The sequence below is a fragment of the Cuculus canorus genome, chromosome 5, assembly GCF_017976375.1.
Source record: "Cuculus canorus isolate bCucCan1 chromosome 5, bCucCan1.pri, whole genome shotgun sequence".
In the NCBI taxonomy this organism is placed as follows: domain Eukaryota; kingdom Metazoa; phylum Chordata; class Aves; order Cuculiformes; family Cuculidae; genus Cuculus; species Cuculus canorus.
The window spans coordinates 56283741-56297779 of NC_071405.1; the positions used below are offsets into that span (position 1 = coordinate 56283741).

The 14039-nt window shown below is 46.3% G+C and overlaps 1 protein-coding gene across 5 annotated transcripts; it reads right to left on the reverse strand.

Annotated features, from left to right (window-relative positions):
• Positions 1 to 4152: 4152 nt before the first annotated feature.
• Positions 4153 to 8967, reverse strand: SRSF5 (serine and arginine rich splicing factor 5). Of its 5 annotated transcripts, none has more exons than XM_054068738.1 (8): positions 8818 to 8967; positions 7968 to 8116; positions 7707 to 7777; positions 7416 to 7511; positions 6992 to 7058; positions 5635 to 5708; positions 5211 to 5321; positions 4153 to 5053 (listed from the first exon to the last, which is right to left on the reverse strand). In XM_054068738.1, the coding sequence occupies exons 2-8, from the start codon at positions 8091 to 8093 to the stop codon at positions 4804 to 4806; spliced, it is 795 nt and encodes a 264-aa protein (XP_053924713.1). In that variant the 5' UTR covers positions 8094 to 8116; positions 8818 to 8967; the 3' UTR covers positions 4153 to 4803. The 5 variants fall into 5 exon arrangements, with proteins under 5 accessions (XP_053924713.1, XP_053924714.1, XP_053924711.1 ...); XM_054068739.1 differs by having other exon boundaries at positions 4153 to 5050; positions 6992 to 7061; XM_054068736.1 differs by having other exon boundaries at positions 6992 to 7061.
• Positions 8968 to 14039: the final 5072 nt, after the last annotated feature.

Consider the following 14039-nt stretch of genomic DNA (forward strand, 5'->3'; position numbering starts at 1 on the left):
CACCCTGTCCCACTCCAGATGTGCTGCTTCCTCGTGACGTGACAGGTAGCAGTCCCCAGCATGGAGCTGGCATGGCAACATGATGGCATCAATCATGGTGGTGAGGAGAGGGGAGTGTGGCCAACACCGTGGCGTCAGGCTACAGCTGCCCCAGCCAAGGGTACATGTCAGCTTGTGCCCAGACTGTTCCACACCAAGTGTTGAGTGGTTTGCATTTCAAGACAAGCCTGTTCGATTTGTTCTCATTTCTGACCCCTATCGCAGGAGGCTCAGATACAAGCAGAACTAACCACCACCCCAAACACACAACTTTTCCCATGACAAGGCAGACTTGACCTATATTTTAATTGAGGATCATCTCATTTAAGCAGGCTGCATCCCCAGATGATTACAGAAGTGAAAAAACATGGACAAGACCAAAATTGTGGCCTGGGGGAGCCACAGCTGGAAGAAGTTGTGAGAAGGCATCATAGACTCGCTAGGTTGGAAAAGACCTTTGAGATCATCAAGTCCAAGTGTTCACTACTAAATCATATCCCTGAGCATTTCACCTACCTGTCTTTTAAATACCTCCAGTGATGGTGACTCAACGACATCCGTGGGCAGCCTGTTCCAGTGCCTGATAACGCTTTTGGTGAAGAAATTTTTCCTGATGTCTAATCTGAACCTCTCCTGGTGCAACTTGAGGTCATTTCCTCTTGTCTTATCGCCTGTCACCTGGGAGAAGAGACCAATGCCCCCCTTGCTACAACCTCCTTTCAGATAGTTGTAGACAGTGATAGAGTCTCCCCTCAAAAGTGCCCCTGCAGAAGCCCTCCCTCTGCAACCCCCTGACAGCCACTCCAGCACAATGCCTACCGTGTGGACAGGGCTCTGATGGGCAAGTTGCCTCAAAACCACACAGAAATGAATAAATTGATTAGCCACACACGCAACCATACAGTGAGAAAACCTTACCTGAGCAAAATATGGGCACTAAATGCCAAGGGCATGTCTCAGATTTTGGGTTAACGTAGTGTGAGATCTGGCACAAATCAAGTCACTGCTGCTTTTATCAGGCACATCTGCTGAAGTATGGCCTTCAGATAACAACTGGGCTGAGCTCTACATACAGTGAATTCCATAAAAGCACGAAAGACATGACAATCCCAGCTGCAAACTGGAAAACTGGACCTCAGCTCCCCATCAGTGAAAGGAACACGTGAGCATTTCCCATTTATCCAATGAATTTATGAAGCTGCATTATGAACACATGAAGTACTGACTCCTTTGGTGTCCTTAAAAAAAAAAGTCCATAACACAGCTCATTTTGAGCTCCAACAGGAAGCCTGCAAACTTATATACGAGTTTTTTTCAAATGTCTCTTTTAATGCCTCACATTTGTTAAGCATCTTGTAACGCCTGCTGTATCATAGGATACCTCTGAATTTGGGAGTATCAATAAAAAACGATCTAAGCCATGGTACCTGTGTTGAGACTGCGTTGGTTTATGTCTTTCATCCTCAGAGAGCAATGAGGCCCTGGGCATGCAACCACTGCCCTCAAGTGGCACAAGCTGTGTAGGACCTTCAGGAAGCTCCTCGGCTTTGCAGGGAGAAAGCAGTTTGTACGTGGTTGAGCCATGAGGGGAAAACAAGGAGGCCATTTGAAGAACATCTAGAAATGTATCTTTTAAGAACTGAGCCTGGAAAGTGGTCAAATGAAGGAAAAAGCACGCTTTGCCTAGAGGTTAAACTAGGGGCTTGTTTGCGAAGCAGGCAGCTCCTGCTAGGCCACCTTCCTCTGATCAGAGGCAGGTGAGGTGGCCATCAGGTCAGCAGCAGCCCATCGAGGGCTATCAAGAGCATCCCATGCACCACTGCCTCCCAGTATGGGCACCTGCTCCCTCCTCCAGCTGCACACCTCAGTGGTCCCACCTGCCAGGTCCCACTGCCACCAGCAGCAGCAGCTTTACAGCCGAGACGCAGCTCTTTGGCCACGTCTGAATTCAAACCACCAGCTCTGGCACCCAGGTAAAACAACTGGATGTCCCTGGCATTGAATCAGGGTGAAATAATGGTCCCAATTTATTCAGCTTCTCTCAACCAGTCTCTCCCTTGGTTCCCATGGTGTTTCCTGTATTAACTACTGGGAACCAGCAGGAATGCTTGAAGAGCAAACTACTAGGAGGCATTTTTTTAATTATTGGTGTAGTTGAAGCATTCTTCTACAGCCCTGCAAAGACAAAGAGTGAGCACATTACAACATCATTGTTTTAAAACCCTAAGCTGCACTGATCTTGCCAGGGCGTCCTGGGCACTGCCGAGGCAGTGATGCTGTGTAACCACTTAATTCTTTGATTTGACCTTTCCCACATATTCTGATAGAACTCAGCATACAGTTAGAAGGCAAATACAAGTAAAAACAAGCTTTCCTTAGGCTGACTGGGGATCTACTGGAGAACCTGATGGGGGGGGGAGGGGGGGGGGAAGGAAGAGAAGAAGGAATTGCTGTGGGAATTGCTTGCTTCTGTGTTTTTTCTCCTAATTCCTACGGGCCTTATCCATGTCCTACTTGGGCAGACCTTACTCGTGCCTGGAAATCTTGCAGATGCCCAAGATGAAATGAAATGCATGCTGCACTGCAGGCCATCCCACCTTGCTTCTCCAGGGTTCAAGCAACAAGGCTGGACAGTACATTTTGGCACCACAACAGCACAGAGGTCTCAATGCACCACCTGCAACTGATGAGGAAGGGCCCTTGTCCTCAAACGTGGCAGCGTCACCCTCACAAGGGTGCAGAAGCAGCCACGGGCATGGACACACACGGATCTGCTGGCACAGCTCTGTCCCACACTGCTGCAGGCACTGCACTGCCTACCCAATGGGCTCAAGAGCTGCTGTCAGTGCTTTTCTGTCCTGGCTGTCAGCCTGGAAAACAAAGTTCCCAACCAAATCAAAAGCAAATGGGAAAGAACACCTCCAACATTCCTGCTTGCTGCCAGCAGCATTTCCAAAGCAGTGGGGCTGGAGAGGCAAAGCCCACTGAGCTCCCAGATGAGTAGGAGTGATTATAACACCCTTCAGCAAACGGATTAGAACTTAGCCATACTGCAGCAAACCTCCCTCATTAAAATCCCCCATCAGAGAAAGACTGCTGTCTTGTAACTTAGCTATGGTATAACTCCTCCTCTACAAGACTACTTTAAACCCAGCCTTTACATTCTGCAAGCAGAAGGCAAGATTTTGCCAAGAGGGAAATTTTCTTAAGTAGCAAGACTGAAGGACCGAGTTTGGCAAGAAAAGAATGGAACCGCAAGTAATCTGACCGAAGTCTGCCATAGCCATGTAAGTTACCAACATCCACCTCACTCTTGTGTTTGCCTCTATATATAGTTTCTGGAGCCCCATGCCTGAACTAGGGGTTTGCGCAAGTCAATTTGCTCCATAAATGAAGGCAAAACCTGCAGAAGGATCAGGGATCACAGCACCTAACGACAGGGCAGGGAACGTGCTGTTCCCCAGCATGGCAGATAGAGCAAAGAGCATCCATCTCTGGGGAGTACAAAGGAGACTCAAGCTCACAACTCAACTGAGGAAACCCAAAGGCGTGGCAGCTGCTGTGGTGGCTCATCACAGCGTCATGCCCTCGACAGCATTTGTTGCGCAAGCTCTTCCAGCCAGGTGCTACAGAATCCCTGGCCATGCTCATCTGCAGTTGCTGCCCAAGGGGAAACCTCACCACCTTCCCCAGAACGGCTGAGCACAGCACTTCTACGGAAGGCACACATGCTCCGCACTGAGGACTGATGCCTGTAACAATGCTTCATCCACATCTCCATGTTCTCTTACACATGCTCAGACCAACAAAACATGCTGATGACGCCTTAACATTCCATGCTTATTATCTGAAGCGATCACAGCCTAAAGCACTTGGCCATTCCCCTTTTTGCTATGAATTATGACAGCATTACTTTTATCATCACAGTTTTATTTCAGAACATAGCAGCCTACGAAGACATAGCATCATGTATTTAAAAGGAAGGTGGTCTCCCCAACACCTACAACACTCAGCGATTGCTTTGTTGCAGACCCATCTTCAAGAAACATTTTAACGCTGTCCACCAAGAGACAGGGTCACCAATACTTTATTAAAACACACTGGAAGCAGAAACAGGTTTCTTTATACTTTATTAGAGCTATTTAATTCTCAGGTGTCAAGAAATAGGGTACTTTATACAATATTATTACCATAGGGCAGTGAAATGAGCATCTTCTTAGTGTAGTGCAATTCATATTAAATGAAAAGCTTTTAAAATGAAGTTTTATTATCAATACTGACCAGCACTTAATCTGCTGACCTCTAACTGAAACAGTAATTCAAAAGCACAAAAAAATACCCTCTGGAATAAAGCGTTATGTACAGCACATGTAGAGCTCTTACATGCCTAAAGCTTTTAGTGTAATCTGAGCTATTACACTACTGTCCCAAGTTGCTATTCACAGCTGAATATTCTGGGAGTTAAGTGTTCAAATGACTTTTTTCTTGAGTACAAAAAATTTGTCTGCTTTAGTTATAAAGAGCTCTGGCAATATACACAAACTATACACTTCAGACATTCACAAAAAGATATGAGCAAGAAAAGGGTTATCAAAAACACTTAATACAATTAGTCAATAACCCTTCCCACCATGGTCCACATCTACAAAGTTCCCCCATCCCTCCCCCTCCCCATCCAAGCCCTTTCCCCACAAAGTCACATACTTACCACAAGTTTTAGCAAGTATGGTTTAAAAAAGGGCCCTCAGGGCAGTAACTTATAGTTCAGTTGCCACTGTCAACAGATCTGGACCTCGATCTAGACCTCTGCCGATCCTCAGATGATGCAGATTTAGATCTACTGGAAGAATCACGTTTCTGGTTCTTCTCTGGCACTGGAGATCTACTAACCGATCGGGACTTGCTCCGGCTCCTACTCCTTGATCTGCTGTAAGACTTGCGGCTGCGTGAACGGGAACGGCTACGAGACTCAGATGAGCTTCTGCTACGAGATCGTGAACGGCTTCTGGACCTACTGAGGAAACAAAGAGCACCAGTGTTAGCCATGAAACATCACAGATCACGATAATAACCAGGCCATTCACTGGTCTCCAGTTTGGTCGCCTGGTCACTGACTTCCAAGATTTCTTAATGAATATTTAAGCATTATTCGACTTGACAGAAATCAATACCTGTGCCTTTTGCCGCCTTCAATTAGTTTGATTTTCCTTCCATTTATTTCTTTACCAGAAAGCTTTTCAATAGCATTCTTTAAATCACCGTAGGAGGCAAATTCAACCACCCTACAGAAAAAGAGGAGAGAGGGGAAACAGCTCACTATCCCAAGTTCTATTTTTTGTGATGGAGGAAAACACTCGAGAGAAAAAAAAAAAAACTCAAAATACCTCACACTGGTCAGTGTAGTCATCCCATATAAATACTCAAGCATGAACTGAAGAATGCCCCTCCCCAAATAGCAGAGAATAAGTTTCCACAAGGCAGCTAAATTAAACCACGAACAGCTGCTGGAAGTAGCCAGCCTCCCTTCCCAAAATACCCACGTAATATTTACCAATATTACTCTACAGCTTTCAAGAGATGATTTTACAGGCTTACCCTTCATTTAACTTAGGTCTGTGTGCATCTGCAAAGGTTACTTCCCCAGCTTGTCTCATGAAGTCTTTGAGATCCTAACACAAGACCAGTTACGTTATACAAAGAAGTGAAATTAATACTATCTATATAAAAATAGTTTAAAACAAACAAAAGCATCTTATAACTACTAAAGGAGAAAATGTTAGGTAAGTTACAAACATGGCAACTGCCGTATTTGTATTCTATCAAAATTGAATTATCTATATCAGGGCACGAAATAAATGAAAAAAAGCAAATTGCTTTAAGCAAAATGCTAATGAAGTGTCTTAACATTAAGAAAAATTTCAGTCTACAAAGATTATATAGATTAAATAAGAAAGAAAGAGAGAAAGAGTGAGAGAGAGAGAAATAATAAAGAACATTTGTATATATACTGGACTGAATGTGAAATATTGCCCACATATTTTTGTACTACTTCAGTCTTCAATTACATTACAGATTTTAAATGCACAGAAAATTACATTTACGTAACACCAATTATTTTGTGCCCCATATGTCATTAAAAATATAGTTTACTTTACCTTTATTAACATATCCCTAGGCTAGCCAAGCAGCAAACTGCATTAAGCGACCGGAGATACCGCCATGACATATGCCCGACTGGCTCTTCACCACCCACTTGACGAACACTACCCAGTCGATGGAAGCCATTAATCGCACTGCGCTCCCTACTGGGAGACTACTGATGGATCCAGACATTCTCTATGCTTGATGTTACCAAGGACCACTTTACTGCGATCAGGATTCCAACGACCACCTAACTTCGTATCTTTCAACTCTTTTCGACCAGGACCTCGTTATTCGGAAGCGTTACAGGAAGAACAGCTCTCAACTTAGGAATCAGATCTCGTTAACGCTCTGGGATCGCTGCAATGTGGCACTTCAAGGAGTGCATCGATTACGTCTAGACCGGCAAACACAGATCTAGAGGTGGCCAAGTGACACTGTAGGAGCTGACTGGAAAGTCAACCAGGCCCGACCAAGAGTGACCAAGACTGAACGATTAGGATAACCCACAGGCACTCCTCGTCATAAGGCCAACGACACAGATAGGCTGGCAAATAAAGGGTTTAATATGTGGTTAAAATGGATTTTTAAAACAAGTAAAAAAATATATATCCTCAAATATATACATTATTATTATTAAAAATTAAAATTAATTAGTTTTCATTCAAAATATTTAAATTACATTATTAAAAATTACATTAATTACAAGCAATTTAATAAATTAATTTAATTTTAATTAATTATTTTACAAAATAATTACATTACATACCCATTAAAAGAAGTCAAAATAATTAATTGTGTGTCAACAAACCTGCCAGCTCACTCTGGAAGACAAATTTTCTACTATGAGGCGATTTTCTGTTCTTAGAGGTGGGGCACTTCTGGTCGGAAATAAACAATTGAGACTCTCATTAGTGATTAAAATATAACTGCATGTTACTGTTATTGAAGGCTGTACCAATAACCAGTATCAAATCACCATTGCTACTACAACTTCAGTATGGAATGCCCTGAGTAATCCATGACAAGCAGTTAAGTGCTTTGGTGGAGGAGCATAAAGATGACCAAGCATATCTGAGACATTCTGTAATCCCCATTATACAACTGCCACGTCAAATGGTTGATTAAGATGATAAATAGCATCTTTTCATCTCTCATTCTGGGTCACGTTCTTCGAACAGATCAGCCCACAGTATCCTTTTTTTTAAATGATGACAGTTCAAAGCTATACATACCTCCTGTCACTACGCAGACGGCGGCTACTAAAACGGTCAGAGTACCTCCCTCTGCCTCTACCCCTAGAGCGTGCTCTTGCGTGCTCGATTGTAACCCTGGGGACAGAAAGAGAAAAGGAAAACCACACATTTTCACATTTTCCTTCTTCCATATTCCTTCACAGGCATAGTTATTGGGGGAAAAAAAAACCCACAATATGGTTCCAACAGTAGCGATAACACAACGCAAGTTAAAATTGACTCACTTATTATTTTAGGTATTCGCGTTTCTGTTTTCATGGGATACCTTACCTCTCACTGCAAAGCTCTTTTCCATCCAATTCATAAACGGCATCATCTGCATCTCTCGGATCCTCAAATTCCTGCAAAATCACAGCAGTAAATCCATAAAAATAGGAAAACTCCATCACTAATAAATTAATGCTTAATGGCCACACAGCACATGTAGCCGAGCATGTTCAGGGCACGGTCTGAAGCATTTCCACACACACCAAAGGTGCACGAGTGACACCAGGGGATGAGGCACAGAGCCCCACCGAGAGCCACACTCACCACGAACCCGAAGCCCCTCTTCAGATCGATGTCCCGGATGCGGCCGTATCCCTTGAAGAACCTCTCCACATCCTTCTCCCTGGCGGCCGGGTTCAGCCTCCCGATGAAGACGCGGCAGCTGCTCATGGCTGGGTGCGCGGCGGCTGCTGCTGCGGGCGGAGAACGAGAACCGTCAGCCCCGCCCAGCACGGGCCCCGCCTGCGCCGACGAGGCCCCGCAGCCCGCCCGGCCCCGCCCAACAGGGACCCGCCCGGCTGAGGCACCGCCCGCGCCAATGCGCACGACCCGCCCCGCCCGGCGCTGCCGCAGCGCGCCCGGCCCCGCCCAACGCGAACGCGTCCAGCTGCGTCTCCTCCTGCGCCAACGCGCACGCGCCGTATCGCCCGGCTCCGCTTCCACCAATGGGCACGCACCGCCCCTCCCGGCCCCGCCCAGCAGGGGCACTCCCAGGCGGGGGAGGACGGCTCCGCCTCCGTCTATGTGCACGCACCGCCCCCGCCCAATAGGAACGCGCCCGGCCGAGGCACCGCCTCCGCCAATGGGCACGCGCCGCCCCGCCCATCAGGCGCGGCCCCGCCCCCGCCGCAGTGAGGGGGAAGAAGCCAACGCCATCGCTCCAGCACAAAATGGCGGCGGCGCCCGGCGCCCTTCCTCGCGGCGCACTCTCCGCAGAGAGCGCCGGAGCGAAGCGGGGCGATGGAAATACCATCCGCCGGCCAGAGACAAGCGGACCGCGCAGCTGGGAGCCCCCTTTATCCTTTCCCGATCCCCACCCGCATCGCGCCGCTCCGCAAAGGGGACATCCCCGGCCGCTCCCGCTCCGCCGCTCCCCGTTTCCCCCGTCACGAACCTGCGCTGCTGGGCTCGGTGCGGGTCGGTAGAACGCTGGGACCGAGCGGCTACCTCCTCCCTGCGCGACGGCCGGCTCCGCACTGCCGCGAAATGGAGGCGGCCCCCGCGCGTCACCGGCGGCGCGCGCCGCGATTGGCCGGGGCGCGGCCACGCCCCTCCCCCCGCGGAATCTGGGTCACCGGGGGGGTGGGGGGGCGGTTAGGTAACCGGGGCTGCTGGGGGGAAAGGGAGTGTGGGGTGTGCAGCGATGGCCGTGCATCTGGAGGGCGTTCTGAGCGGGCAGGAGAAGCACTAAGCCAGCCTGTGCGTTCAGAGAGGAGCTGAAGTGCGGGGTCGGGCTCTTTTATTGGTGCAGCACGTAAACACTGTGCCGCGCAGGGCTGGGCAAGCGTCCCTCTCTTGGCCCAGGGTGAGCTAAGAACGAGAGGAGAAAAATGCGTAATGAGCGCCTGATCTGTTTGCATCCTCATTGGGAATCGAGTGTAATCATAAAATCACCAGGTTGAAAAAGACCTCTTGGATCATCGAATCCAACCATTCCTTTCTGCCACTAAACCATGTCCCTGACTACCTCATCTACCTGTCTTTTCAATCCTTCCCGGGATGGGGACTCAACCTCTTCCCTGGGCAGCCTCTGCCAGTGCCCAATGACGCTTTCTGTGATTTTTTTTTTCCTGTAATGATAAGGTAGAGAGCTGGGCTGCGTTTCTTGTCTTACGTAACTGCAGGATTTATCACAGCTTGGCTTCAACATGGTTGTGGTAAAGGCGACAGCTCATCCCAAGGGGCGTTCGAAATGCAGAAGGCATCTGGAATCTGAAGATACACCCACTAGTTTTCTCATAGAGACAGAGATTGCTGCTGTCATGGCCAAATTTGTACACTCTGGATCATTTGGCTTTACACGAGTTAGCTGGCAATTACAGCTACATCAGGCTGATCTGAGGACAGTATATCCCTTTTCACAGCATTTCCCTAGCTTGTCACCGGGAGTCCTGTGCTGTCTCCAGTCCTACTCCCTATCCATTCTCCTTGTGGACTGTGAAATGCCATCTTTGTTACAGCCATTCTATTAATCATCTCTATGGTGATGAACTTCTCTTTCATGCTTAGTCACTGATGCGAATTTCCCTGCAACAATACCGCACATGACACCACTGACATCATAGTTTTATATGACTCCTTCCCCTCCTCCAGCTTTGAACTGCAACAGTATGCAGTCTCTCCAGACTGGGGAAGTTATTTCTGCTACATGCAGGCAATGATTCGCCTGCTTTTCTGTTTGATTACAAGGATGTGCACTTCCATTCTCCGCAGCATCCAAGTCCATGAGAAAAGCAAGAATGATGCATGCGTCAGACAACCTGCAGTAGAGAGAGAGGACTTTAAGCAATGAAAGACAACACTTAAGATTATTCCTATGGATCATAACCTTTACCTGCTAAGAAACATACATTGAGATGTGCCATCTGACATTTAACACTGCTAATTTCATAATGACTTACAGTGTTCTAGCAGGTGCCATGGGAACAGGCAGTCCTGTTCCTGCCAATGCCATCAATACTGGGACTCTCCCAACTGCAGAGTGAGCTGGTTCACAGAGTTAAACCAACGAAAACCATAAAAGGCAGAAAACAGATCTCTGCTGGTGTAACTCCCTGAAAAATGGCTTGCAGTGGCATAAACCAAGGATTAATGCTGCACAGAGAGGAGAGAAAGGGGCAGGAGCCCCTCATTAAGGAAGAGTTGTTCATTTTAGCTGTGTGAAACTGCAGCCTAAAAATCATTGTCCTTATTGCTGCAAGGCAGTAATCTGCTCTCTGCATCTCGTTTTTTCAGACCACTGGGAAAAGAGGAGCAAAAGTCAGGAGGGGATCCAGGAGACAGCAATCACTCTTTAAAAGGTTCCTGTGTTACCCAAGGATGTTACCTACATAAAGGTCACATGCTTTTTTATTTACGTGGGCTTGCATGAAGGTCATGAGCAGGCACGGCTGCTACCTGCTTAGTTTTTCAAAGTTTATGTTAATGGAAAGGAGTATTTCTCCCTTTGGCTTGTGTCCGTTTGAAGACCACATAGAGCTTGTTACTATTCTTGCTGCTGGCTAGGCCAGTGATGTCCACACTCCTATCTCCCTTGCTACTCTGGCTGCTGAAAGCCACACAAACAGGCTGAAATCCTTCTAGTTAATTCATCAACGTACCTAGGCAAATACAGTCACTATTTGGAAGCAGAAAGAGCACGAGGCAGCAGAGGACTAAATGAAAGCTGTAATGAAGTCCCAGCTACCTACCGTTACTGTCTGGTACTGCTTGTGGAAGATAGTGGATAGGGATTAACTCTTCACTGTCTCTTCCAAATACAAAAAAAATAGATGCCATCAAATGAAACTAATGAAGCCCAAGTTCAAAACATGCAAAAGGAGGTGTTTCTTCACCAATTGGTAGTAGACCTCTGGAATAACTTGCTGGAGGATGCTCTGGATACAAGAAGCTTATATGGTTTCACCGTACAGACAGCTTTAAACCAAGAGGGAAGAGAGAACAGGAAGAAAAAGCAGGAGAGAGAGAGGAAAATTAAAAAATGGGAGCAGAAATGTAGTTAGCATCCTCTCCTGCTGCTGGAGAATATATTTGTTATTCCTTTCATTATGGTTCTACGTGTTAATGTCCTTTACTTTTCTTTACTTTCTCCTTTTCTGTACACTTATTCATCTATGCATACTCTGTCCTTTTTTTCTAAGGCTTTGTGAACTAACATATTTCTCTTTCTGTTAGTCTAAACTGTAGCTCTCTTACAGGATGCAGCTATGAGGGCTAAAAAGTTGCTTTGCTAAAGTCTTTAAAAGTATGGGAAAAACTGAACAGAGAATTTAATCATTAAGCACCAATTGCTTTTCTTTGAAATATTAGAAGAAAATGAAAATTGACCTAGAAATAATAGAGTAAAAGACATTCAGAAGTAACTGTCACTGGGTTGTTCCATTTTTCCACTTTTCAGGAAAGCTAAACTCTTGGAAGTTCTTAAATCCAAATATATGGATTTCTTATATATTAGTTCCAGGCTGAGAGTCCTTGCCCACTAACCAGAAACATCTTTAGCTGTAGCATCCTTTTCCCGCTAGACTAATTCAGAGAGAAAAGTGCTGCTGTGGGGCTGCATTATTTGGCAGTAAGCAGAGTTGGGGACACTGACTGAGGGCCACTCCTCCACAGTTTGAATGTGTCCTCGTTGCCTAACTGGCCTTGGTTCAGCTGGCTCCTCCTAGAACCCCTTAGATGCAGTTCCTCTTGCTCATCTTTCCTAGACAAATGCAATAATTAACATCCTATTAATTAAAGCTCAGCAGCAACATTCAACTAGTCCCAGAGGTGCCACTTGGCAACAGGGGGATCTGTAGCTTATTGCTGAAGTTGCAGACCTTAGCTCTTAGTTCAGGTGAGTCTGTTATTCAGGGCTGTGCTAATGGCTATGGCTCAGGAAAAAGCAGTGGAGACAGGAACCTGCAGCCTCCTCCTCTCTAGAATATGGAGCCAGCACTGTTGCTTGTTTCAGCTAGTAAACTAGCTAAACTCTTCTTACAATCACATTCTTTCTAACTGCAAGCTGGCCAGTATTTGCTTAAGCTTATTATTATTGCTTAAGGTAATTTATTCCCTTAACATAGTGATTTATTCCTTCCTTCAAGAGCATGCAGTGTTAAAAAAACCAGATGAATCAGCCTGGGAAGAGTTTCAAACACTGAAGACAAGAACAGAAATGCATGGAATTTTTATGCCACTATAGTTACTCTGAAAAGGTATATTTAAGCATTACAACTCTTTAAAAGTGCTTATACCACTACAGAGATCTTTCTTTTGATATTGCCTAAATATTCAAGAACACATGGTGTTTCTGTAGATATGATTTGATGCTACAGTCCATTCACTGGCACACTTGATTCAGGAGATTTCCGCTCTGAGCTTCTCTTCCTTGCTGTTCTCCCTCCTTCAGTTTTACTGACTCAGTTTTCAAGGCTACTGTAATATCAGCTGCTCTGTTTTCTGAAGCAGAACTATCACTCCTCCCCTTGGCAGGGCTCTGCTGCCAGAGGAGTAGTAACTGGATCGACATCTCACCGTGTCGACACCAAAGAATTTACCTCTAAATGCTTTTTCTCTGCTGAGCACTGTGGCACCACATGGCATCAGACCCTTGAGCTTTAAACCATCCTGTGATCTGTGTGACAATTGACAGCCCAGAGCGAGGGATTAGGGAGGACACTGGAATTCACACTTCACCTAGCCCATAATGATAGTCACCCAAGCCCTCAGGAAGACAAAAATTCATTCTCTGAATATTTCCCTTACAGCTACAAATGCTGGAAAACTCGTCTAAATGAAAGAAGATTCAGCAGATTTTGGATCATATTGTCCTCAGACATGAGCAGTTTCTGCAAGAACCACTCCATCAGCACAGAGGGTATTTGGTGCTACAAAGTGCTCTCATCTCCAGGCATTAAGAAGTGATTTACGCCAGCAAATACAGAGATTCAGGTGGGACCGTTCTTAGGGTGCAAGAGCTGGAAGGCTCTAGAGAGGATTTCACATGCATCTCTTGATCATTAAGCATCTGGCTTTGACAGTGCTACTATCTGCGTAGACTTCGAAGGCCATAGGCTATGAGGGTCGGCTCATACCAAGTTCAACCTGAAAGCCCTGACAGAAGCACATAGCAAGCTGCTGCCCACACCAGGCAGCAAAGTAGCAGTAACTTGAGGTCACATACATGTCTCCAGCATTTCATCCCCTTTTCACCTACCTCAGCAGGCTTCTGAGTGGCCAGCTGTCACCCAGCTGGGGTCAGGGAAGCCCAAGCAGCATGCAGAGCTGGTCAGCATTATCAACCCTTTGCTTCTTTCAGCAGTTTACTAACATGGTTAGGTTTGACAGTTTCACAAGGAGTAGTTTGGTATCTCAGCCTGGCTCCCAGACGACCTCTTTCTGGTTCTGGAGGTTTCAGTTAATTATCTTCCCTCATGATAGCTTTGTGTCAGAACTTAATGAAACTATCAATCTCAGAGACAAGGGTTCCTCTCTCTCTGAGTTTGGGCAGAAGGACCATCACCAGGAAATGCCAGAGCTGCTGCCTGACTTGCCCACTTCAAAGGGAAAGGCAACTCAATTCCCAGACCTTCCGACACCAGCACCTGCACTACCTTGGGCTTGCTGGGTCATCTG

What these genes read in the sequence shown, in the direction of transcription:
- SRSF5 (XM_054068736.1), bottom strand. Translation starts at nt 8,093, where the DNA reads ATGAGCAGCTGCCGCGTCTTCATCGGGAGGCTGAACCCGGCCGCCAGG. An exon ending in AAAGAGCTTTGCAGTGAGAG is followed by an intron (nt 7,512 to 7,706) that starts GTAAGGTATCCC and finishes TTCTGTCCCCAG; the next exon opens with GGTTACAATCGAGCACGCAA. An exon ending in CTTCCAGAGTGAGCTGGCAG is followed by an intron (nt 5,709 to 6,991) that starts GTTTGTTGACAC and finishes GTCTTGTGTTAG; the next exon opens with GATCTCAAAGACTTCATGAG.